General features: G+C 41.8%; 1 protein-coding gene across 1 annotated transcript in view; it reads left to right on the plus strand.

Moving 5' to 3' along the window:
* The first annotated feature begins 758 nt into the window (after positions 1–758).
* The window catches only part of REPS2 (RALBP1 associated Eps domain containing 2), a 105,338-nt gene continuing 79,191 nt past the window's right edge, over positions 759–26,905 (plus strand). The window contains exon 1 of the mRNA XM_065658396.1: positions 759–965. Within this exon, the coding sequence (XP_065514468.1) occupies positions 759–965 (207 nt within the window). The remainder of the gene's footprint in view (positions 966–26,905) is intronic.

Here is a 26,905-nt window from a genome sequence, read left to right on the forward strand (position 1 = left end):
ATTTTCAGCAGCAGGTGGTACTTTTGGAGAGGCTGGTGACATCTAGGGAGAAAAATGAGCAACCCTGAACTCTGCCAGCCTGGTCTGCTGCATATGGGAAAGAGTGGTGGGTCACAGAATCATTTCGATTGGAAGAGACCCTCAAGATCATCGAGTCCGACCATAACCTAACACTGGCACTAAACCATGTCCCTAAGAACCTCATGTACACGTCTTCTAAACCCCTCCAGGGATGGTGAGTCCACCGCTTCCCTAGGCAGCCTGTTCCAGTGCCTGACAACCCTTTCCGTGAAGAAATTTTTCCTCGTACCCAATCTAAACCTGCCCTGGTGCAACTTGAGGCCATTTCCTCTTATTCTGTCAGTTGCTACCTGGGAGAAGAGACCAACCCCCTCCATGCTACACCCTCCTTTCAGGTAGTTGCAGACAGCGATCAGGTCTCCCCTCAGCCTCCTTTTCTCCAGGCTGAACAGCCCCAGCTCCCTCAGCCGCTCCTCATCAGACTTGTGCTCCAGACCCCTCATCCCCTTCATTGCCCTTCTCTGAAGGGTCGAAACAAGGCTGGGACGGGGAGGCGACGACAGCGGCTCCCGGCAGCGGCGGCCGGGTCACTGCGGACCCGGCACGGCGGCCGCACCGGGCGGGAGGCGGGGACTGCACCTTCCCCGCCGCAGCGCGGCGCCGCCTCCCGCCCGCCCGCCCGCCACAGCTCCCCCCAGCCGGGCGGCGCGGCACCCGCTACCCTGCGCCGCCCCGCCATGGAGCAGGGGCCGGCGGGGGGGTCCGCTGCTGCTGCCGCTGCCGCCGGCGCCGGGGGGCTGCTCCTGCCGCTGAGCGAGAGCGAGCAGCAGCGCTACTCCGAGCTCTTCTCGCGGTGCTGCCCGCCCCCCGAGGCGGCCGCCGGGGGCAGCAGCGTGGGCGAGCTGTTCCGGGCCTCCCAGCTGCCCCCGGACACGCTGCACCAGGTGGGTCGGTGGGCGGCCGGCTCGCCCCGAAGTTGCGGGGTGGGACGGGGACGGGACCCGCTCCCTCAGCCCTGCGGCAGAGGGGCTGGCGCTGCCTCCGCCGGAAAGTTGGGGGCTGCGCGGCGGGCGCGCCGGTGCCCCGACGCCCCTGCCGTGCCGTGCCGTGCGGGGCCGAGGGGCCGGAACGAGCGGCGGCTCCGTCCGCGGCGGCGGAGCAGAGCAGAGCAGTGCCGGTGCCGAAACGGGTGTGGAGCGGGGCACGGCTCCTCCCCGCAGCGGCGTGGATGGCGGTGTCGGGGGCTGCTTTGTGTCTCTTTTATTTTTTTTTTTTTTTTTTTTTTCCAGACACGCTACTAGCATTGCAGTTATTCGGTGCGCGTGTTTCTTCTTCCTTCCAGGTGTTTGTGTGTTGGGGACGGGCGGTGTTCTGTTCGGTCGTGCTTTGCCACAGAGTCACAGGGCGAAGCGTAAGGTTGTGCGTAGCCCTTTGGCGTCTGTATGCGATCTCCCGGGTCGGGTTAGTAATGTCATTAAGTTCCTCAAAAGGGCCCCTGAATATCGTAGACATAGCTGTGTTCGCTGAGTTGCAAAGGACATGCCATGTGTTTAATTCCTGGCTTAACACCGATATATATATATATTTAAAGTGGGTTTTTTTTGTAAAAAAAAAAAAAAATCTGTAGGTAAATGACGTTGTGATGCTTATATGTCTGTTCTTGAGAACAAATGCATTTGGGTGGGAAGTAAGAGACTTGCGCACCATCAGAGCAGCGGAGTCCCAGAAGATATCCCCAACACAGGCTACAAAGGCAAAATCCTCCTTAGTTTTGAGGAGGAGCTTGGTCAGGGTATGAGAATGCTTGTGCCACCCAGTTTCCAGTGATAGGGAAGAGCTGGGCTTGTGGTCTTTTCCACCTGTGGATTAGTAATTTGATGCAAGTGTAGTTGCGTAATACTTCTGGCAATAAACTAGAGGTAATTTTATTAGTCTTTCTATTTGATTTTTATTTACTATCTATAAGGATCTTTTTTCTTCCATAGTCTTTATTTATCAAGCAGAAAAGTCATGTCAAATTTGAGCTGAAGTATAGTTATACCTGGCCACCGCCTGAGGGTAGTAAACTCCTCTACTGTCAGTTCATCTTGTAATGACTTACATAAATTCATATTACGCAGGTTATTCTAAATGAAAATGATGATATGTCAAGGATATTTTTCCTCTCTTACTGTTTACCAGATGTGCAAAACAAAAATATCACGGAGCACTGTAGTACTGCTTCGTTTTGAGACACAGTAGCCTGAGTTTTGCAGGTGAAATGGGCAGTAAAAGTAGAGATTTTGCGTAGATCTAGCACGAAGACTAGGTCTTTTGCAATGAGAAGGATGTCAGCATCTCATTTCAAATAAGAAGGCAAATTTAAGAATCTTGTTTAAGTCCTGTTAGTAAATTTTTGTGAAGTTGGTATTAGTCACTTCATTTTGTAAAGTAGCATGGAAAAAAACCTCCTGTTTTTGCTTTGTAGTTCCTTACCCTATCATTTCAGTGAATTTTTTTATCATATTATTATAGTATATTTTCAGGATTATTTTGATTGTAATGTGTGAGGTAAGCCCAGAAATGTTGTGGTGTGTGTTTTTATTTATTTATTTATTTTTAATGTTCTTTTTGGTTTTATTATTTTAGATAATTTCCAGGTATATTTATGCTGTGAGCAGAATGTTACTGGGAAACAAGCCTGTAATTGGCTTCAGCAATATTCAGATAATAAGACCTGTGGGATCTGGGGCTGTTTCTTTTCCTCCTTCCTGCCCTTCTCCTCTTGTTTATATGGCACTAATCGCAGTGGCGTTCTGCTCTACAGCTGAAGTGCCTGTCGTCAAAACCCACCTCTGTCAGGTATTCTTATAAACACTTAGCAGAACTTAAGAAAAACCTGAATTGATATAATGTGTTTAAAAAAGAAATTGAAATGTGGATGTTCTGATGGGGAAAAACCCCACAATATTGTTTGAGATATTTGTTGGTACTTTGTCTTTTATTGTCTTCCAAAAATGCAATCTGATAGTTTCTGTTTATAAAACCCTACCATTCTAATAATTATGGGAACAAAGCATAGAGGTTCGTGATATATGTGTTCTCCTAGTACAGGGAACGCCCATTTTAGGCAACTCATTTAGGTTAAGAGAACATGTTTTATTTGAAAGAATTCTTGACCATTAAAGATTCCTTTATTTTTTTAAATGCTTTTTAAAATCCCTGTCTGTCACAATTAATACTTAGCATGCAGGCATCCTTGCTGACCCACTGAGAAACAGTCCTGCTGAGTTTTGCCGTGTCAGAAATGGGGAGATTTGGATTGGAAACCAGTTCTGGATTTCTACTAAGCAGAGCTGGCGCAGTTCAGAAGGTACTTCACACCGTTCCCTGGCCCTTGCGTGGGCTATAATGAGAGGCACCTATGAGCTGTTTTGCTTAAGCAATGTGCCATTTACAGTTTTTTATTCACAAGTTGTTCATTGAGGAGTGGTTTTACAGATCAGGTTGCTTCCAGAACTGGCATTCAGTGCCACAGCAAAGTCTTGAACACGTGCTGTTGACTTCAAGGATTTGTACCTGTAATAAGTGGGATAAATCTTTGAGGAAGAAGGAGCCTTTCCTTAGTCTTTGATCGAGAGTTCTTGGTGATCGGGATGACGCTCGCATGCATCACGGAAAGTCTCCTTCCACCTTCCCAAACTGTCATGTCAGGGTTTGTGGTCTAGACAAAAATTGTATGGCTGCACCCCAGTGGGAGGGCTGCTGTTGGACATGGCAATTCCTGTGGGAAAAGCACTGATGTGTGCTCCCAAACTGCAAACAGGCAAGGGTTTTGTTTTGTGGGTTGGTTTTTTTTTTGGTTTAAAGATTAGTTGGCTTGATCCAAGAGGTTATTTAGAGGAAAGAGGCTTGGTAACAGAGAGCAGGTAGGGAATGTGAGAGCATGTGCCAGAAGAGGAAATGCTGGAATAAATGGAAGAAATCCAAGAGCAGCCGGGTCGGTAGGAGCAGATGGTGTGCACCCGAGAGTCCTGCGTCTTGCAAAGAATGAAGTGATTGAACACAGATTCATCACACCCAGGCTCATTAAAGGCAGCTATTCTGCTGGGCAACAGGGTACAGCAGAGGTTATACCTATATAACTTCCCTTACAGAAGGGATCGAAGAATGAGCACAGCAAGAGGTATTTCAGTTCTGGAAAAATGGTTGAAGTTGGCACCCAAAATTAAAAATGTCAGACACTTTGCAGAATGGAGAATGGCATCACAGGGATGGGACGGCTCGGTTTTTGTGGACTGCACAATCCTGCCTCCCCATGAACTGAAAGTGTTTGACTAGCCATACAGTGTGGTTAAAGGCAGAACCGTTAAGATTTTATTTAGACTTGCACAAAGCTTGTGGCAGATCTTTCACCACGGACTTTTAAAGTAACTCTGTAAAATGTCTATAATCTCTTGCATGAAAGATCCATGCTAGGATTGTTTATGTTTTTATTTTTTACAATATGTGTGTTAAAGGAGGAAGGAACAGACTAGCTGCGTGCCATGCAGTTATGGAGACTGTCAGAAATAAAAGAAACTGAACAGCATCAGCTGGATTTGTATTTACCCGTGCCGGTCAAGTTGAAAGTGGTGTTCCCCATGTTTTGGCTCCTAATAAAGGGACAAAGATGTGAACTTATGCAAAGAAAAAAAATCCTGAAAAAATAAATGTTTTGAACTCACTGGAGTCACAAAAACATTGCTAAAGCAAAGGCAATCCCACAGCATACTTTGGTACATAGATCAGTATCGATAACACTGCTTATGAGGGAAGAAGGCAGGCAGAGGTATGGAATAGTTGGGAGGGAGAAGTTACTGCATCTCGAGGCAGGAAGCACCGCTGATTGCTGTCACTAGATGACAACAGGTTTGTGTGCCCGCAGGGCAACCTCTCTCTGGCATTTCTGGCCTTTTCCTTGGGGGAATCAGTTTGATTATGCTCCCTGAGCATATTGGGATGTCAGTACCCCACACCAGCCACTGTGCCATGGGTGTTGACGACGGTTGGTTTGCCTTGTCTCATTTTGGGCAATCAATCTGTGACAGCTGGACAGATGCTGGGCCAGCTTGTCTAGACTGCTTTTGCCAAGAAAGGTTGGACCAGATGATCCTTGTGGTCCCTTCCAACCTGGTGTTCTATGATTGATATTTGTGTGGATTTTGGTTAAAATAGTGCTTTAAAGAGTTATCACCCACTGCTCTGCAAAGGGGAGGCACCTCATGCTCCTTTTACTGTTTGCTGTTATTACTGTGGTCTCTGAAGATTTTGTCTGAGAAATTAGGGAGCAGGAATGGACTCAAGATACACACTGAAATGCTTATCTCTTTTTATTAGTTTTTGACTTATTTGATTAATTCTCACTTGGTTGTCTGATGCTGTCTTTAATTCCCAGTTTTATAAACCTTAACCTTATTTGTGGACTTGTGCTATCAGCAGAGAGATCCAATTTTCTTAAGAAAATGCATTCTTTCCTTTGCAAACGAACACACTGCATTATTCTGAGCTCTGAGGATGACAAGTACTAATTGTGTGATGCCGGAGCTACACAGACGCTGCATTTTTTAGCTGGGACTCTCCTTCCAGCTCTGCGTGAATAGGGAACACAGACCAATGATCTTCCTTTTCTTCCACAGGCTTCGTGAGTTAATTTGTGTTTATCGTGACTTGTCTCTATAGTTACAACTCTACAGTTTAACTATATTTTTGTGTTCAGAAGGCAGAAGTGTGAATAGATTTAAAAAAAAATAATAAAGTTGATATTTCTTTGGAAAAAGGCCAGTAAGGGCTGTCTTTTCTATATTTTTTTTAATTCCATAAGCATAGATTAGTACCTGCGTGATAGCTGGGGTGGGATTTACTGTTTACCTCAAACAGGCAGAAAAAAACCCCAAACTGTGGCAGTTAAAATAGGAGCTTTTTGGGTGCGGATAGTCTGAACTTACTGTTACTTTATAAAAGAGAAAATTTGCTCTGTTGTGCCCCTTGACAGAATTTGGCATTATGCTCATGCTGGAAATGCAATTTAGCTGACTGACTAACAGAAAGTCCATCAAAAAGTGATGTTGGGTTACAGTACACATGGAGGAGTTGCATCCTACTGATGTATTTGAGTCAGCAAGAAACAAAAGGGGGGTACAACTTCATGTAAGTGACACAGCAAGGAGAGGAAAGGAAAACTGACGTTTCGTTGTCAATACTTCTGCCTGCAATCCCCCAAACTGTCATTGTCTTTCTGGAGTCATGGGTAAGCTTGTGCTTGTGTAAGTAGGAACATGCATAATCCACATGTAAAAAAACATACTAGTATTTATTAAAAAAAAAAATCTAAATTATACCAAAGTAAAGGTAAAACTTCACCTGAAGCAATCTTGATGATACATTGCATTAAAAAAGAGGTCCTAATACATCTTTAAACTATTATTTATCTTTTAAACTATCTTTTAGTAGTCACTACTTAGAAGATTTGTAGTTTTGAGCACCTCAGTGTTTAGATACACAGTAGGAGGTTTGTAGAAGCTGTTCTGCCCAAGTGTGTTTCAAATCACACTTTAAAACCAGAGACTCCTAGACCTGCTTGTCACAGACGTTCAGTGGGATTGTCAGAATTAGCCTGGTCAAGTCCTGCAGCCTTCAGTAATTAACTCTCATTACAACCAAGTATGAATTAACTATTTTATTATCCAATAAAATAATGCTTTGCTGTGCCACTCATTTTAAAATAACTCTACAAGAGAGATGGAGGAAAAAGATCAGTTGGGATGAAAACAAATAACTTTCTTTATGAGAGAGTGCTGCAATATGAAACAGTGATAATGAAGAATTTTGGGTTTTTTTAGTGTTTTTTTCATGGTATTTACTTAAGTGTAGTGGATTCACCAAGCAGTTGAGTATAATCTCTTTTACTCATGCATGTATCTACAGCAATATGCTGTCAGTATCATGATGTTTATATACAGATTGATGTTGTCCACAATCTATTTTGCAAAAGAGATGTTACACACAGAATTCACCTCCTTCAGTGGGGGAATCTAGCACAGACGCCCCCCACAAAAGAAGGCTGGTATAAACTCAGAAAACATGAATTTAGCTGAGCTCAAAAACTTAGTCAAGATAGATTCATGAAAGATGGAACAAGCATTTCTGTGACAAGAAATCAGGATAAATAACCTATTTAAATTTAAGATATTATGAATTGAGAAATATTTGTAAAGAGAGATTCTTTGATGTATTAATGTCTAAACATACCAACAGTATGGTAAAATAAAACATTAATGAGCAATATGTGCTAGTTCAACTTTTGAAGACAGTCAAAGAGTTGAACAGCTGAGTTAGTGGATAATTAACTAGAAAAGGTTACTGGAGTAGAAAACCAACTGTGGACAAATACTAATCCCCTCTTATTGAACAGAGGGAATATTTTATTTTTTGAGTGTATTCAGGAACATTATTTGGTGACCACTGCATAAAACTGAAAACTCTGTTTGGAGGAACCTTCCCCCCCCACCCTTGCAGTTTAGATGTGATGATGAGGGGGGAAAGATGTGGGTGGATGAGATCTGTTTGTTCTGTCATCTGATAGGACACAGTGACCAGAAATAATCAGCTAAATCACCAGCTGCAAATGATACTTCGTTTGTTTGCCGAAGTGTTTAAAAGACAAAACATGTTTTTATAAACTTCTAGATGTTTGTATACATAAGTAATGTGTGGTTTTCGTTTTCTAGCAGATGAAGATGGTTTGCATATTTTTAAATGAATCCCAGTTTTCATCTAAATTAAACTTTGCATGTATCACGTGTACCTACACAAGCAGGTGTATCTCTTATTAAAGATCGTAATGGGGCAAATTTCTTACAAAAAAATTAAGGTCTTTATTAAGCTATAATATATGGTTGCTTAAATATGTTTTAAAATCTTGTTGGTAAAAACAAAAACGTTACCGTATCTATTTATTTTAAAAAAATAACTTGTTTTAGTGGTGACCAACTGATGAGACAGATGTTTATCTAGAAAAACATTAAATTAGGGTTTTATCTCTTTGGATTCAAATAATGTTTTAAATAGCTCATTTCTCCCATGGATCTGCCTTGCAGACATTAAGGTTAAGATGCTTCACACTGCCGGTTGTTTTAGCCGGGGTGCTACATTTGGAGAGGAGTCGTGTCCCTGACAGGTGTCCCCCTGCAGGTTGTCACGCCATGCAGAGCAGGCCTGCCGTGGGCCCGCTCCACGGCACTAGGCCCGCTCCTGGGACTAGGCCTGCCTAAAACTTCCCCAAGGTTACACGCTGCCTGTTGAATTGTCCTTGTACCTGGCTGAGTCATTCAGTGACCTTCCTAATGAATATAAATTACTGAGCGGGGCTGCAAGAGTGCCCCACTTACAGCAGCGTGATTAGCAAATGTCTTTTAAAAAAAACAAGGGTCTTGAGAAACTTTGGGGAACCTGACTACCAAAGCACATCTTCAATGTTTTCTATTGCTGCTTTATTTTTGATCCTCGTGAGTGTTTTCTGCTTTGAGCAGTCTTCCCTCATCCAAAAAAGCTGTAAATGGTTCTTCCAGTATCTTATCTTTGCATCTGCATAGTCCTGAAATCTGAAGGTGCACCTCGGCTGGGCCTCTTCTCTGACAGGAGGTGGTGTGGAGCTGCTCCTTTGAGCAGAGCCGTTCTTAAAATGCTAGATTCAGACCTCAATATTCCAACTGGCTTGGTGGCACTGAAAATTTAGAGTCGGGTAATGGGAAACACTTGGCTGAGCTTGAGTTTAAGCTGTCTGAACATGGCCTGTGGTGTCTGCTTGCTCACTACAGTATGAGTCATGAAGCTGAATTCTAGCATTATTATTATAAATTTCAAGTGTTTTTTGGCATGAGCCTTTGAAATTAATTTACTTTTTTTTCTAAAAAAATCCTTTATTCTTCTAAAAGTCTCTCTTTCCACACCAAGAAACATTAGATCAGCTTTGGCATATCTAACGTTTCACATTTCATGCATTATTTACTTCTGGCATAATTTACACTATGATGTCCTATGGAAGCCAGGATGATGGTCTTTCAGAATAAAACAATGTGTCTAATTGTTTGCAAAACGGCATGGCCTTACAAATACAGTCAGAATTATTTTGTTACCAAGAGTAACAGCAGTGGGGCAGTAAAAGGTGAAGTACTTGGAGGTTTCAAATGCCAAAAATAAAAGTAAATGGGGAGGGAGGCAAAATCAACTCAATAATGTGATTTATGATGGTTTTTTTTTTTTTTTGCTTTCGTCTTTGAATGATTGCTGCCTTTATAAGAACATCTTTATGTTTTAATAGCCATAGGCTGCCTTTACTATATACAGATAGAAACGCAAATACAAGTAATGATATAAAATGTCCTGTAAAATGCTAGCGTACAGTGCATGGGTACCAGACACGATGGCGCCTTTGATTCTGATATTGCTGCTTCGAAGTCCTGTGCTCTTTAGATGAATTGAGGACGAACGCTTGGTTTAGACACAAACAAGTAGGTTCTCACTAGCTAAGTGATGCATTTCAACACATAAGGTGCAAGCATGTTGGGTGAAATGGTGATAATTGTAGGGTTTTGTTTAGTGATGTGGAAGAGAAAAAAAATTAAGCTGCTTTTCTAAGTGGTGTGTTGATTCACACTAGAGGTAAATGGGGTAATAAGATCAAGGAAAGGCAGGAGTTGTCTTCTATACACACCATACACAATGGAGTTAGTTACAAGGTACACCTTCAGTTAAGAAGTCTTTTGACAGCTCTTCAATCTTATAAAAATAATCCATAACTCTCAACTAAAGAAGGATTTTAATTTGTGATATTAAGATATCCAAAACATTATCCCCTACAGTTGTGCCGTTGTTTGTTGCATTGGTTTTAAAAGTACCTGTCTAGTTGTAAACATGACAAATGTGCTAAAATAGGATGGGTAGAGGGAGCATAAAGTTTTTTTGAGGGGAGCCAGTCTAGAAAATCACATCACAGTAACTACTGAAGAGGGCAGCTTATTTTAGAAAAAAAAATTTTGGTGAAATGGAAGATAAATCCATATGTGCTTTCTGTTTGCGTTGAAAGTGCATGTTGTGTCAGAGTGTCTGCTTTCTTCTTTATTAGTAGGTCTCATTTTGTCTGCAAAGTGGAACAAACCCCAGAATTACATTGTTATGGGAAATGCCATAATTACTTCTGGCCTTCTAGGGCAAAGTTAACTGTGAGAAATGTTCACAAGATAAGCTTATTTGGATATGTTTAGAACCCTGTAATTTATTGAACTAAATCGAGACACTTTGTTTTTGCTTATGTGTTGAAGCACTATGTATGACATCTTCAATACATAAAGTTTGGGAAGGAGGTCATAATATGTGTTTCTTTATGTAGGTTAGACTAATTCTGCTGTTGTGTGTAGCAGTGATGGTGGCCAGGCAGCTTGTTCAGAAGGGAGACTGTGGTGCCTCATAAATGTCATCGGCTGAGGAACCGCAAGGGTGTGAAACAACAAAGCTGCAGCTTCCACAAGGCTCTATGATACCTTTGTATTAAGGCAACCTGGAACAAAATATTTCATTTCCTGGCAGAAATTTGAAAGGCTTATTGGAATTGGAGTGGTTTTTTTTTCAGGAAGAATGTCAAGATTTTGCAGTATTTTCAGTTAGTCTGGTTCAAGACGACTAGATCTGGTGGCTGCCACCTAACTGGGGAGGATTTGTCAGGATGTCCGTATGTGGGTTCTTTGTCACTTCTTGGATACTAACTCTTACGATTTTTAGCAACTGGAAGCACTTTCTGTCACTGCTTTCAGAATGCTTCATTGCTTTTTTGGGGGGTGGGGTTATGAGGGGGGGCAGGTGGGGTTTTTTTTGTGTTATGTGGGTTTTTTTGGGTTTTTTTTTGTTGTTCTGCTGATGCTATTTTAAGTATAAAAGATGGAGGGCTGGGAGACACCAAGTGTTAGGTCTGCCGTGCAGTTGATTCTCATGCTCAGAAGTGAGAAGCAAAAAGGTTATCTCTCTGAAAAATGAGTTTTTCTGTCATCGTTGAAGTTGTGGAAGACCTAGATAATTGTAACTGCTAGAAATATTCTCCTGTTTAGGTATGTGCACATGTCTCATATGTGCTGGCTGTCAACTCTTCTATGAACTCTGAATTCAGTATTAATGGTAAAAAGGGGTCCTGAAAATTTTCCTTTGGACTCAAAATACAGTAATTCCTTTCTTAAACAGAGTAAGAGGAGGAAGCAGAATACAATTCCAAAGTGATAATAAGTCATTGTGGGCTGACTTCCAGGTTACTGGCTGGGTTTGGTAACTGTGATGTTCATGTCTCCCAGCAGCTCTTTGTGCTTCTGGTACTTACATGGGATCCCTTATGGTTCTGATAGGAAAAAATAAAGAACAAATGGGTTAAAAGTAGTTTTCTGTTATAAGAATGTAAGACAAGCGGAGACCTTACCTGAAGATGGAGGGAGCTGGGGGGTAGTAGGAGCAGGACAGCAGAGAATCTCATTACAAGAAAGACATTGGAGAAGAAGCTTGAGTCAGCCAGGTGGCCAGTGTGTGTTTTGGGGGAGGTATCTGGTTTGGGAGAAGATCAGAAGGCAAAAATAAATAAATCCCAATTATGTTGTTAACTGCTGTTCTCTGTTGTTGAGTAATACAAGGCAGGAACCAGGAAACTGCTTGTTTCTGGTTTTGATTAGATGCTTTAGTGGTAATTAGCAGGCTATAAATATAAATGTCTGTTGCAGACAGAAGGTGAAACAGGCTGGAACCTCGTAACCTTTGAAAAGGGATAACGTATAAGGTTTAAAATTATGCTGATGTCTGAAGCTTCTTAAAGAGTCCTTGAGTAGTCTCATGAAAAGCCTGTCAATAACAAAAATAAACAAACAAAACCCAAAACAAACCAAACACCCTCCCAGATCCGAAATCTTAACCCGTTTTTAGGTTGAGTTTCTCATGAGATGCCACCGAAGTTAGAAATGAAGAGAGCCTCAGCTTTCTGTTTTCTACACCTGGTATGTGATAGTGGTGTACCACTGTAACAAATAGTATGCTTGGGGTTTTTTTTGCACTTGAATTGTAACTTGCTGCTACCCTCACTTAACTCTGGACTTTTTAAAAAAGAGCACTAAATTATTATTCTGCAGATATAGTATACTTATTAAAAAAACTGTGAAGTCATGCCTGTCAAAACATGTTTTGAGTGTTGTGAAAGGAAAGAACTAGGACAGGGACCCTGGGTGTGATGATGTTACAGCACCTGGTACCTCACAGCGTGACAGGTCCTGAGTTCACTGGTCAGAGCAAATATTATTTCAGGACAAGAAAGAGCAGCACTGGGCAGTGCTGATGTTGGCAGAAAAATAATTCTTAAGGTTAACTACATTTAGGTATTGGTCCCTTATTTTCCTTCTCTCTCTCTTCAATCCCTTCCCCCCAGGTATATCATAGTAATTATATCTTTTATTTCATAGAATGGTTTGGGTTGGAAGGGACCTAAAAGATCACTTAGTTCCAACCCCCCTGCCATGGGCAGGGACACCTTCCACTAGACCAGGTTGCTCAAAGCCCCATCCAACCTGGCTTTGAACACTTCCAGGCATGGGGCATTCTGGGCAACCTGTTCCAGTGCTTGAAGACCCTCATGGTGAAGAATTTCTCATGTAATATCTCACGTAAGTCTCCTCTCTTTCAGTTTAAAGCCATTACCCCATGTCCTATCACTGCATGCCCTTGTAGAAAGTCCCTCTCCAGCTTTCCTGTAAGCCCCCTTTAGGTATGGGAAGGCTGCTGTATGGTCTCCCCAGAGCCTTCTCCAGGCTGAACAACCCCAGCTCTCTCAGCCTGTCTTCACAGGAGAGGTGCTCCAGCCCTCTGATCATCTTCGTGGCCCTTCTCTGGACTTGTTCCAACAGGTTAATGTCTGTCTTATGTTGAGGGCCCCGGATCTGGACACAGGACTCCAGGTGGGGTCTCACAAGAGCAGAGTAGAGAGGCAGAGTCACCTCCTTCGACCTGCTGGTCACGCTTCTTTTGATGCAGCCCAGGATATGGTTGGCTTTCTGGGCTGCAAGTGCACATTGCCAGTTCATGTTGAGCTTCTCATCAACCAACACTCACAAGTCCTTCTGCTCAGGGCTGCTCTCCATCCATTCTCTGCCCACCCTGTAGCTGTGCTTGGGATTGCCCCGACTTATGTGCAGGACCTTGCAATTGGCCTTGTTGAACTTCACGAGGTTTGCATAGGCCCACCTCTCAAGCTGTCAAGGTCCCTCTGGATGGCTTCCCTTCCCTCCAGTGTGTTGACTGCACCACTCAGCTTGGTGTCATCGGCAAACTTGCTGAGGGTGCAGTCAGTCCCACTGTCCATGTCAATGACAAAGATGTTAAACAGCACTGGTCCCAGTACTGACCCCCTTGTCACAGGTCTCCACTTGGACATTGAGCCATTGACTGCAAGTCTTTGAGTGTGATCATCCAGCCAATTCCTTATCCAGTGAATGGTCCATCTGTCAAATCCATGTCTCTCCAATGTAGAGACAAGGATGGTGTGGGACAGTGTCAAATGCTTTGCACAAGTCCAGACAGATGACATCAGTTGCCCTTGCCTTATCCACTAATGCTGTAATCCTGTCGTAGAAGGCCATCAAATTTGTCAGGCACAATTTGCCCTTAGTGAAGCTATGCTGGCTGTCACCAATCACCTTCTTATTTTCCATGTGTCTTAGCATAGTTTCCAGGAGGATCTGCTCCATGATCTTGCCATGCACAGAGATAAGAGTGACTGGCCTGTAGTTTTGTGGATCTTCCTTTTTTCCCTTTCTAAAAATGGGGGTTATGTTTTCACTTTTCCAGTCAGTGGGAACTTCACCAGACTGCTGCTTCTCAAGTATGATGGATAGTGGCTCAGTGACTTCATCCACCAGTTCCTTCAGGACCTGAGGATACATTTCATCAGGTCCTATGGACTTGTGCACCTTCAGGTTCTTTAGATGGTCTCCAACCTAATAATTTTCCCAGTCCCGGCCTTTGCCTTCTGCAACTTGGGCAGTGTGGCTGGAGCACTTGCCAGTGAAGACTGAGGCAAAAAAGTCATTGAGTATCTCTGCCTTCTCCATATCCTTGGTAACCAGGTCTCCCATTTCCTTCCAGAGAAGGCTTACATTTTCCCTAGTCTTCCTTTTATCACTGACATACCTATAGAAGCTTTTCTTGTTGCCTTTGATGTCCCTGGCCGGATTTAATTCTACCAGGGTTTTAGCTTTCCTAACCTGGTCCCTGGCTGCTCAGGCAATTTCTTTGTATTCCTCCCAGGTTACCTGTCCTTGCTTCCACCCTCTGTATGCTTCCTTTTTCTGTTTGAGTTTGTCCAGGAGCTCCTTGTTCATCCATTCAAGCCTCCTCGTGGTTTTGCCTGACTTCCTCTTTGTTGGGATTCATTGCTCCTGAGCTTGGAGGAAGTGATCCATAAATATTAACCAGCTTTCTTGGGCTCCTCTTCCCGCCTGGGCTTTATCCCATGGTACTCTACCAAGCAAATCCCTGAAGAGGCCAAAGTCTGCTGTTCTGAAGTCCAGGGCAGTGAGCTTGCTGGGTGCTCTCCTCACTGCCCTAAGGATCTTGAACTCCACCATTTCATAGCTGCTGCAGCCAAGGCTGCCCCTGAGCTTCACATTCCCCACCAGCCAGCCCCTCCTTGTCAGTGAGAACAAGGTCCAGCATAGCACCTTGCCTCATTGGCTCGTCTGTCACTTGGAGAAGGAAGTTATCATCAGTGCATTCTAGGAACCTCCTGGTTTGCGTATGCCCTGTTGTGTTGTTCCTCCAGCAGATATTGGGGTGGTTGAAGTTCCCCATGAGGACCAGGGCTTGTGAATATGAGGCTGCTCCTCTCTGTCTTTAGAGGGCCTCATCCACTCGGTCTTCTTGGTTGGGTGGCCTGTAACAGACTCCCACTGTAATGTCACCTGTCCCTGCTCTCCCTTTAATCCTGATCCATAAGCTCTTGGTTGGCCCTTCATCCATCCATCCATCCCCAGGTGGAGCTCCATGTATTCCAGATGGTCATTTGATCTTATCTAAAACAGGACTGTCCTTGAGGAGGTTGTTCTCCAAAGGAATATTTTTCCTTAGGAAATGCAAGGCATTTTATTTTAGTATAACTACTGAATTTAAGCCCTGCAACAAAACAGGGCACTCTGGAATTGGAGTGAAGGTCTCTGTTCAGATATTGAAGGACAAGTCTTACAGTAAATATCTCTGTGTAGGGGAAACATCCAAAAGGGCAAAAGTAGAGGATAAGTTCGTGTGGTTTCTTTCTCTTTTTTTTTTTTTTTTTTCTCTCTCCCCACACTATATAGCTTAAATTATTTGCTAATGTCTAAGTGCAGGTATTAGTAACAACCAAATTAATACTGAGACAGGCAGAGTAGTACTTGGGTAACTTGATTACTCAGGGTAAGTTAAGTTTCAAAATATGAGTGTTTGACATTTTAATGAAGAGAAAGAGGAGCATTGTATCAAGGGCAGTATATGTGAAATACCTTTAAAGAAGTGGATGTGTAGTGCTGTATAGCTTTCTATGTTCCTGATTCCCTTCCATATAGAGAATTTTGGTAGTATACAATACCTTAAATAGATAGTTGCAGGACCGTCATATGGTCAAATTGATATTTGCCCAGAACAGCGTTCCAATAGTGTCCACAGCACTGTCTGGTTGAGTGACATGGTTCATATGTGACCCTGCAGAGCACAGAGGAGAACTTTTGTTTGGAGCAGTGAAATTATTTGGGTCAACTCTAAATACTTGAAATTTTGCTTTGCTTCCCGATGGCTATTGCAAGACAACACGTCTTGCAAGCAACATTTTACAGCAATTTTAATTTGTAGAAGACCATTAAGCCATTTCAAAACCAGTTCACCATTTCTGTAAAATGGCCCAGAGTATAGTTTTGTAATGAAAGATCATACTGGAGTTCTGTAGTTCCAAGGAAAGGTGAGTTTGAACCATAAGCTAAGACACATTGCCATAGTGAACCACTTCCCAGACTTAATGCTTAAACAGTTTTAACCTGTTATACAATGACTTTTCTGTCCCATGGAATAGAAAAAGTTTATTTAGCTTTGCTGCTGATGCTTCTGTTCTGTCAGAAGTTTGCCTGTCCATGCTTTTAATACCTTATGATGATATGTTGTGTTCTGTGTTGAGTTAGCCTTCTTTTGTGTAATGCTAGAAGTACTCATTTGCAGTAGGAGCGCTGCGTTTACTTCTCCTTGGCAGCAGTATCTCATTTATTACCAAGACTGCAAGCAGAATATGAAAGCTACATATATCCTTGTGAACAGCCATCAGTCTCGTTAACCATTTAATGGTCAAATGGCTGAAGACAAGTGTGAGTTTCTGAATGTGTAATGTGCACTAAGGGGAAGGCATCTTTCCTCTGCTTCTTCATTAGGGGCTTGCTTAACGTGTCACCCTGCTTTTTTATGCAAAACGAGGTTTCATCTTCTGCTGGGAATGACCTGCCAACTAATGGTCTTTTTGTTATCATTACACGGCTAACCACCAGCTTGTAGTCCTGACAGGTCTTGCCATTTTCTACATAACTGCATGGTTTCAGCATAAACATGAGATGGTCTCTTTTATTACTGCTTATTCCACTTCATCTTTCTTGATGCAATCTAAAATTTGCCAATTTCCTCTGTCATGGGTTGAGGGTTTTTTGGACTGGTTTGCAAAAGAAATGAGGCTTGTGCAATGATCTGTTAATTCAGCCCAGTAAGAACATCTGAATTTGTTAACTATTTCAACAAAATTTCAAGAAAATTGAGAGACTTTGAAGAGTTCCTGAGAGTTATGTGAAAGACCTAAGTCATTTGATGAAAGAAAACCCTATTAGTTTTCCTGCTGAGGGAAGGGTCTCAGAGTGAACTCAGCCCGTGTTAAACATTAAAGAATCTGTAGTGGAATGTCACCTCAAGACAAAGGTGCAGAGAAGTTCAGATTTGTCGGCTCTGCTGCCGAAAGGAAACTTTTTATTGGAACCAATGTAGTTTTTAAACACTGGTGCGGGCATGAGATAAAAGATGGTTGTAGAATAGCATTTTAGAAGTTACCGTGATAGTGAGGGGAGAGGAGCAAAAGGGAAACGCGATTCTCGCCGTATCTGCTCTCTCTGTGTCGCTATTTTCGTGTCTCTCTCTGTCCCCGCCCCGTCCCCTCCCGCCCGGCTCCACCTGCGCTGCTCTTTGTTCCCCTTGATTCCAGCTGGCAACTTCCACCAGCCAAGAGAGCTGCTGCTTCAGCACTTTTCTGCATCTGCCAGGAAATAAATAAATAGCGGGAAGAGAAACGGAAGGGATGTGTTCTTGGTCTTTTTTTTTCCCCAGCTTTACTTAGGGCTTTTTTTTTTTTTTTAAATTGAATGTCTTGCAAAAACGTATTACTGTGAGAAAATTTCCTTGAAACTAGAGCCGAGTCCTATTGCCTCCTTGGTTTCCTTCGTTTTCTGGCATTAAGAAAAACGCAAGTGTTTTGACATTAATGCATTGGGGAAGGATTTTTATTTATACAGCTATTAAATATGCCATTGTCATTGCAAGGTGTAAGGTAGTCCCCTAAGGGCTTGCCAGGCATTGTATTTTGTTTTGTTTTGCTTTGCTTTGCAAGGTGGCCTGCACCTGCATACCTGCAGGTAGCTGCAGCCCAAATTTGATTGCAGTGGGGCTTTGGGATCTGTTTGCCCCTCTGTCCTATAAATTCCCTCTATCTCCCTGGGAAGCTGAAGACTATGTGCTGGCACTATTTTTGCTCCTTTTGTGCCAGTACTTTCTCCTAATTTTTCCAGCCTTTGTGGCTGCTATCTGCCTGGGAGCTAGAGAGAACATGCCCATTCTGCGCTCCCCCTCCCCCCCTTTTAAAAATTGTATTTAGTTTCAGGGTTCCCTGTCCCCCCAAGTGATGTCTCATCTTATGTCTGGGATGCAGATGAAGAGGTGGATTATAACTGGCACGACAAGCAGGTGAGCTTTGCACAAATAATGTGCCTGTTCAGCATGCTGCAATTAATAGCTGCTTCCAAATTAAATACCCAACTTCATTGCCATTTGCTCATTCCTCATTTGTTTGTGAAAGGAGACGTTAATTTCTCCAGCTGTGTTTAAAAAGTCTAGATCATTTAGCAGTGGTTTCCCTTCAGGAAGTTTTACTGCTTCTGGTGCAAGAACTGTCATTGTTGCAAAGGAGGCCGACAGCCTGATTCTCCTGTACAGGGAGGTTATGTCTTAACACAAACTATTTGTCTTGCCGTGGATATATCTCATCATTCATCTCCATGTCTATTTAATTCTTAATTAACAGGATCGTGTCACCTTTTGAAAGCATTTTCAGGTTTTTGTTTATGTACATCTATATTTATAAAATTCAGTAGGTTTTATTATGGGTAAAAATGAGTAGTAGACTTTCCTTAATTTACTATGTTTCTGCTGTCTGTTCTTTCTCAGATTGGAAGGAAAATTTGCCTTATTTTCAAACTTTAATTACAGAAATATTTAAGTATAAACATTTCAGGGAAATACTTTATTGTATTAATACAAAAACTGCACAACTGTTTCCAGTGGAATTTAAAAATAACAAACGCCACCATTCATCTCATGGAAGAAGCATTTCTGCCAGTACTAAATCTTGGAAAAAAATTATTTAACAATATCTAATTATGAGCCAAACTTTGCTTGACCATGTACCTTCTGACTTTGTAAACATGTTTGAGGTCTTAAGCTACACATAATGTTTGTGACGTGGTTTGTTTGAAAGACTTGGAATGCAAAATAATTTCTGAAACGATATATTATTGTTTAACATTCTTACCTAGGGTTTTGAGGAATATTACTCAATATATATGCTTTTGCTTAAGATTAACAAGTTTTAAAATTCTATTAAAAATTGCAGCAACGTGTTAGTCATGACACTGTAAGATACATGTTGTCGGTCTCTTGGGAAGCTGTGAAATCCTGTGTGCTTGTGTTTAACCAGCTAGGCCAGTCTAGAGGGAACTTATTGCTCGTTCTGAAAACACCATGGCTGAGCTTCCACTGAGAAGCAGGACACGGACAGTGGCCATACACACCTTCACCCCAGTGAGCTCGATCTGAACATTTCTCTGCTCTTTGCTTTGTTACTGAGTCTGCTGCTTTCAGAGCAAGAAACTGGTGGGGAGAAGCACCAGTCTGGGGTGATCGTGGATCCCTTCAATGTACAAAACAAAGAGGGTTTGATCATTGATCGGTGAGAGAGGCTGCACAGTGAGAGGGGGCTTTGGCTGTCGTTTTTACTTTTTGAGGTGTAACAGGGAAAAAAAGGCTAATCAGCAAAAGCACGTATCAGGTTTTTGTACATGTTAAGTGCCACTCAAAATTAATTATGTTTCAGTAGTTTTTTCATGAAACAGTAACTGAGGTAGGACCGGTGGGCACAGTCTCGCCTCGCAGTACTTAGGACTCTTGTCCGGAGAGCGGCCCCTGAGGTGCCATCCCATTTCCTGGCCTTGCGCACTGCCTCTGTCGTGAGAGAAAGGCAGGTTGTCAGCCTGAGCACCACGCAGCACTTTTCATGGGCCAGTGGTGGCATAAACATCAACGGGTTCAGCAACAACCCCTGCCCTGACTGGCCACCCAACGGCGGTGTCAGCGTGGAGAAGGGACCGAGCTGCCTCAGCGCTACGGGTCAGGCGGCTGAAAATCAGAGGCTGGGAAATGCATTTCTCTGACGTCTCTGTCCTTCTTTCAAACCAAATGGACACCAAAGCTAATAGGCTTTGAAAAGTATTGGGGGAGAAGGTTTGGTGCAGCATGGTCACGTCTGCCTCATCTTTTTGGGAAGCTGGATTATCTACAGGCGTGGAAAGGACCTCGGGCCATACATAGACACCATCTCCTTTCCACAGCAAAATCCCGTTTCTGTGTCATTCTTGAGTGATTTGTTAATCCCTGGTGATAACTCTAACTTTTATAGGCAATGTACTCTACTGCTGCCTTATCTTTAGATTTAAGAAGGGTTTTTTTTAAGCCCTGTGTTGTTTGCAGCTTGTCTACAGAGGATATGAAGCACAGATTATTCTTCCCCCTTTTCAAGCCAGCTGTTATTGTGCCTACTTTTAGTTTAATGTTGCAAACTGTCATTTACACATTTCTGCAGCGAGTTGTGGCAAAAGGAAGGTGGAGAAAATTTTTCTTCCAAGAAACTTAAAATATCATTCGCTAATAAGATAGATAAAGATACAAACGGTTCTACCAGATGCAAGAACAAAAACCATACAGACATGATTCTGCAGAGAAGAGGGAATTTCACTACAGCTTTCCTTTGGGCCCTGAGCAGAGACGCCCTTATGCCTGGTGCGTGCCGGCACGTTTTCAAGGGTGCTGAGGAAGATCTTCCTTATGGATGGGGCTGTGCCACCAGGCCCAGGGGTCTGCCATCTGCCTGGATGGCACTGCTGAGCACAACCTCCAAGGCAGCCAAAACGCACCGACCAACTGCACGGTCTTTACTGTCCATCAGTGAATTATATCCAGGGTTGTTGTCTGCAGTGAGACCATCCTCTTGCCCCAACGGGTTAATCCATAAAAAAATTTGTGAAGGTTTTGATGTTCATAAAGACGTCTTAGTTTCTACCAAGGCAGGCTTGGAGTTAGAGTTCCTACAGATGCATTGAAATGGTGGATTGTATTGCATGGTGTGTTTGTTGGTTGTGTGGTGTTTTTTTTTTTTCTTTCCTTTAAATTCTAGTTTTAAAAACGTGGTTCTTACTGGCAGTGGCTTCTTCTTGTGGTCATGTATGTTCTTCACCCCTGAAACCAACCTTGGTTGTGGACTAGAAAAGGCAGCTTGTTATCAGAGGCCAGTTTTCAAAGGGCCTTTATTGGAAATATCGGCACTACTCTGTTTAAAAATAAACAAACTAAAACCATCAAAAAACCCAAACCCAACACCAAAACCCTTCTAAGGGAATGAATTCACAGTAAAGTTGTGTTGAGTAGGAAATGTTTCTTATTCCTTGAAAAATGAGAGGTATATGAAGCTCATGGGGGCAAGCTAAGTTGGATGGTTGCCTTCTTACATGTCTGTCAAGACCTACAGAAGACCTGCAATTACTGTGAAAACAATTTCATTATAGAATGGTTAACGAAGAGACTTAGAAAATAAACTCTTGAATTATTTTGTTACCTTTCGTTCTGCTTCTCTGGGACTTTTCTACTCAAAGTTTCATTTGATGCCAACTTGTTCAATGTGTTGGGTTTTTATAGTCTGTGCTCTCATCTGTGGGCTGTGTTGTAGGTTTGGACCTAAATGGACTGTAAATATCTTGCACAGGAATCCAAGTTGACTACTTTCCAAAGTTTTTGTAGAAAATCGATTTCCTGTGAGGAGTGTCAAGTTTTTCAAGGTTAATACTCTGTGGAAATGCCTGGTTTTTTATCAAGCTAGAAGAAAAAATATCTGATATTGTTATGCAATATGAATTAAATTTGTACTCTTGATGTGCACTAAGTACAATCATACACTTTGTTAAAATCTCTTATTTAAAAGGACAAAAAGTTTTGTATTGTTTCCGTTTGACATTGAAGAATGGAACCAAAGATTTTCAGTGTGGTGACAATTATTATTATGAAAGCAATTTTGAGGGATTTAAAAACGACGAGAGCTGAGGGTATGGTACCCAAATATTGTGACATTAAAAAGAAAGGTACAGGATACAAATGTATTCCATTATAAACTGTAGTTTAATCGGATAATTTTTACATGACTTGTTCATTGTGAACCATTTTTTTCTGTATTTCTGCATCTCAGAGAATGAAATGGACAGATAAACCCGAAGGTTTCTAAAAGCATGGCTGTTTCAAGGAATCACAGTTATTTTTCTTAAAATATTTTTAAATTGTTTTTCCAAGCTGTTCTCTTTTTGGTATTTTGCATACTTTTGCTGTTTACTGGAATATTTGTAATTGCCGCAATTTTTCCATGACCATTTTCTTAGGAAGATACAAATAAACAATGGATACGTACATTTCTCAGTGTTTATTTGGGAGAAAAAGGTAGCACAGTTGTCTTAATTTGGCAGAATTAAAATATCCAGGTTTTGTCTGTACCTCAAGAACGTCTGGATTCACAGGCATACAGTTCTTCAATGCTGTACTGTATCTGTCAGAAAATACCCCTCTTTGTGTTAGTAAGGTACGTACAGCTCAGACATTCAGAATTATTTGTGGCATTAATCCCAACCATGGTTTTGAAATTTTAGTGAGTTTATTCTTTCTTGTACCTGCCATACCTGTTGCCAGTATGCTTTTTTAAACTTTTATTCTTTTCCCCCATATTTTTTAAGAATTCGTACCAACCAGAAACTTTTCAGGGAATCAGGATTGGTAATTTTTTTTTTGTATAACATACAGTGTTGTATTTCATTTTCTTGTTATTAGTTAGAGCAGACAAGTTCTTTTAATTCAGAACTAACATAGTAGCATAGATTATTTAAAATATCACCTTATCTTGATGTAGCATCTTCTATAAAATCTGAGAGTCTTTCAGATAGAAATTGCAAGCCCTAGCAACTTCTAAGGGGGAAAAAAAAAAAGCAATATCTTACATATCTTACCTCAACTCTTCTTCCTTTCTTTTCTCCCCTCAGCCTGCCCCAAAAACCAGTGATAAAATGCAATCTAAATTTAAGTGTTAATGTGTGTGGAAAAAACACTCCTGCTTTTTGACTGAAGACCTGGTTTCAAGAGCAAAATAAAACTAAGCCACAGTTGGAAGATTTCAAGTGAAGTAATGTCGCAATAATGTGGTTTTTGTTTTATTTAAATATTTTTCTGTTATATTTAAACTTGCTGTCTGTATGCTATCAATAATGAGAACCTCTGAAATTTAACTTGCCACTGTAAAATAAATCTTGAGACATCTCATGTTGACAGTGCTTTTTGTAGCAGCGCCCTTGCCGTGCAGCAGCCAGGTAGGTAGACTGATATTTGTTCGGTGGGACTGGAGTGAAGGGGAGTGTTGGGAATAGGCCTTTTCCCTGATACCTTGCTTCTCATGCTTAACAAAGTGGTAGTTGTTAAGTCTACTAAGCCAGCAGATTCCTGTGCAGAAGCACTGAGGGAATTAAAGACTTAAGAGGTTCCTGCGCTCTCAGGAGTTTAAATAGTTTAGGCAAAGAAAATGGGGGAAGGACTATATATATATTTGTTAAAAACTAGTGCTTTTCCTTGTTCTCAGGCTCCAAACTAACAAAGCAGTCAAGAAATTGGCGGTTTTCAGCCCATGAGCTTTTCTAGTGAGTTTGCAAGGGGCTGTTTTATGTGAATCTCAGAGACAGAAATCTTTTGAATTTTACAGCTCTTACAGAAGAAAAGAATCTCTAGCTCAATCATACATAGAGTACCTGCTTACTGAAATATGAATTTATTAAAAGTCTTCTGTGGTTTTGCTCTTTTAAAGCTGCTGCACTTTGGCTCCCTTTTGTGAACATGTTGTAGGGTTTAATTGCATGATAAACTATTTTCTCTGCAGGACTCTTGTTTAATTTAGTGCAAAAATTGTGCAAAGTATAATGCAGACGGTTAGGAAAAAGAAGAGAGGCTGCTGCCTATGAGACATGAATTGGCATGAAATACAAGCTTGGTTTTGGGTATCCAGCTTTCATTTGCTTTAAGCAATAATTCTCCTAAAGACTTCTGCCTAAATATAAAACCTGTCAGTGTTAAAGAACAAGAAAGAAAATAAAGCGATTGCAAGGAAAACTCATTGCTGAATAGTTCATTCATTGCCCTGGTGCATAGGCTTGATTTTTCAATACTGAAACAAAGTAATGCTAAAAATGAACAGATATTTAGAAAAGCTGCATGTGACAAGCTTTTACAAATCCCTTTTATTCTAATATGTATTAATGTGTACAGATGTATTTTTGTTTTTTCTAGTTTAACTCCGGAAAGTCCTGTGAAAGAGTCATAAAAGCCTTGCAGCTGATATTTTCAAATACTTTGCCTGCTGTGTTGTCTTAATAATGGAGGTATATTAAAACAAGCATGTTGTTAGTTGTGTGAAGACCAGAGAAATCACAAACTCTGAATAATTCAGCATTTCAAATATGACGTGAGCTCCTCTTGCGCGCACCGCTGTGCCGAGAGCTAGTGCAGGCATTTCGGTGGCAGCCGCCGGTGGAAATGGTACACAGCCACTCTTTCCCGGTGCATCCCACTCTTTCCCAGTGCTGAGCTCCTTTTCCTTGAGTGATGGACCAGTGCAAAATATTAATAATTGCTTAATACAGCCATTATTAGAGCAGATTATAAATACCAAGTATGCAGCACAACGCACTTTGTGGAGTGCAGAGCTGTCTTCCTAAGGCAAATGCAGATTTATCGTACTGTTTTCAGATATTATCAAAACATGGGTGATGCTGAGTTTCTGAATTGTCCTGTTTGATTGCAGAAGCATTTCTTGCAGGCTTAAAGATAAGCGCTAGCTCATGTACCTTAAGTGAAGTGAGACCTGGATCACAAATAGCTATGCTCATATCCTTATGAAATTGGCCTGTGGAAATGAAAGGCAGGGACAGAAGCTTTCGTTCGCTTAGTGCAAAAATGACAAAATGTTACTTGTGAACATGTAGGAGGAGGAAGCATAGACATAGGAATTATTTTTGAAGCAGTTGTAGTATTTTGTGTAGAAAAGAGTAAAAATCTTTCTTAAAATTGCTGGGGGGAGGGGGAGGAGGCAGGGATTTCCACTACTAGAAGAAAACCACTAAGATTTTATTGGACATTTCCTACTTGCTTTGCAGATAGTAGTATGTCTCCTGCAATAATCATTAGTGCCTTTGGAGATCTGAAATCAGCATGCAAATGAAATGAAATGAAATGAGCCATGGATCACTCTCCATTTTACCCATCTCTTCAGAGTCAAATAACTCAGCAGTCATTTCTTAGCCCAATAAGAAGTGTTAATAAGTTCTTCCTTATTAATTTGCTATTTTGAGCCATAAATTCTTGTTGAAAGTTGTGCCAAGAATTTAGAAATTAAGTGGGGATTTGCATACCTGCAGCAAATCTCAGCCCTTGGGTCGCTCCCCTCAGCTGCGCCAGCCCGTGCAGTTCCCTGGTGCAGTGCAGCAGACACTCTGTGTGGAGAAAGGGCTGTTATAAGGTTATTTTCAGTATTTGTCTGAAGCCTTAGAAGTCCAAAACAATTTTTGAGAGTTTCTCAGAAGCACAAATTATGCCATCATTATCTGAGGGCAGGAGAGAAAGGTTGAGCAGAAATTGCTGCGGCAGCGATGTGTGATGGATCGTGCAGCACCTGTGATAGACGAGAAATAGGCTGCGCCATTAGGGACTTTTGTCTTTCCAGGGTGAACCAGCCTCAGCTGTTCCACACAAGTTGCCACAGACCTGGTGGTTGGAAAATCCTTTCACAGAATTTCACTCCAGACTCAACTTTCTGCCAGTGGATTATGTTCGTTTCAGTTGAGTGCAGTGCTCCTAATAATATGTCAATTAATTTTAAGTTGCACAAATCTTCACTCTGCTACCAAGGCTTGGAAAACAAGCTCCATCAGTTGCTCTCTCTGGGACTTTGGAGAAGACTTAATTTAAAGTACTCTGTATGACATTTGGTCTTTTTTTTTTTTTTTTAAATGTGTAGTATTTGATTTTATAAGTGGTTTTGGATTAAAAAAAAGTAAGAGTAGTTTTGCTACATAGTTCGCTGAATCTTTAAACCCATGTTGCTAAAAGTTTATGCTGGATAATCTATTTGTGTAGTGCTATGGTGCCATGGAAGATTTTGCAAGAGGGCTGTGATTCTTAATTGTTGTATTATTTATTTTTTGATATCATGATATTTGAGTCTTACAGTTATTTTAAGCAATTGAAGATTAGGGAGGAAAGGCTAATGGAAACAAGCATAAAGGTGGTACTGAACTGAATGTTTGAACACTCAGCTGTATTGCACTAGCCAGAGTTAAAAAATCTGGTGATAAAGGGTGTATGTTATCATTTATATATTAGCATCAGCGTACAAGAAAAGTTTTATTTTAACTTTACTGGAACCAAGGCCCACTGAAAACAAATCGATCCAGAGGGTTTAACTTTAGTTTTGTCTTGTAGAAAAGCCTTGCTGTGAACTGAACCTTGTATGGGAGAGGCCATCCTGCTTTGATCCACATGCCAGGCTTTAGCTGCAAGTTTCTGGATTTCACTGCAGAATAACTTTGCTGCTGTATTTTTTTGGCCAGCTCTGCTACACATCAGTCACTGGTTGGGTTCGGATCTCTGTATTTTGGGGGGATTGAGGAATATTTCCCAGATGCATGGGTAGTGAGAGCTAATGGCAGTCATGGAACTTATCCACAGCTCAGCGCAGCTGCAGAAAATTCAAATTTCAGCTCAGTTCAGGGTCACCGCCTCTGCTTATTTTTATGGACTGCTCTTATTTCTTTGACTAATTGTTGAAGGCGGTTACCTCTCCTGCGTTCTAAAGAGTTTGTCCCAAAAGTCATGGGAAAGCTGAATCAATTAATCACGTATTATTTCAGACCAAAGCAGAGCAACGTTTGCTTTAACTCTTTGTCTAACCCTTTGTCTGCATGTCTCCAAGGGAAGGGCTTTCCAGTCTGCTCTGAAAACGCTCACCTGGGTGCGTGAGCCCACAGAGGGGGAAGGTCTGTGGCTGGGCAGGCACTTTTGGGTACCCCTTGGCTGTTGTCCTCAGAGCTGCTGAGGTGTTCTGGAAGAGCTTCAGTGCTGGCTGAGCGAGCAGGAGAAGTGGGCATCTCTTGAGCTTTGGACAAGGATTTCG

This window comes from Caloenas nicobarica, chromosome 1, assembly GCF_036013445.1.
Source record: "Caloenas nicobarica isolate bCalNic1 chromosome 1, bCalNic1.hap1, whole genome shotgun sequence".
Taxonomy (NCBI): Eukaryota; Metazoa; Chordata; class Aves; order Columbiformes; family Columbidae; genus Caloenas; species Caloenas nicobarica.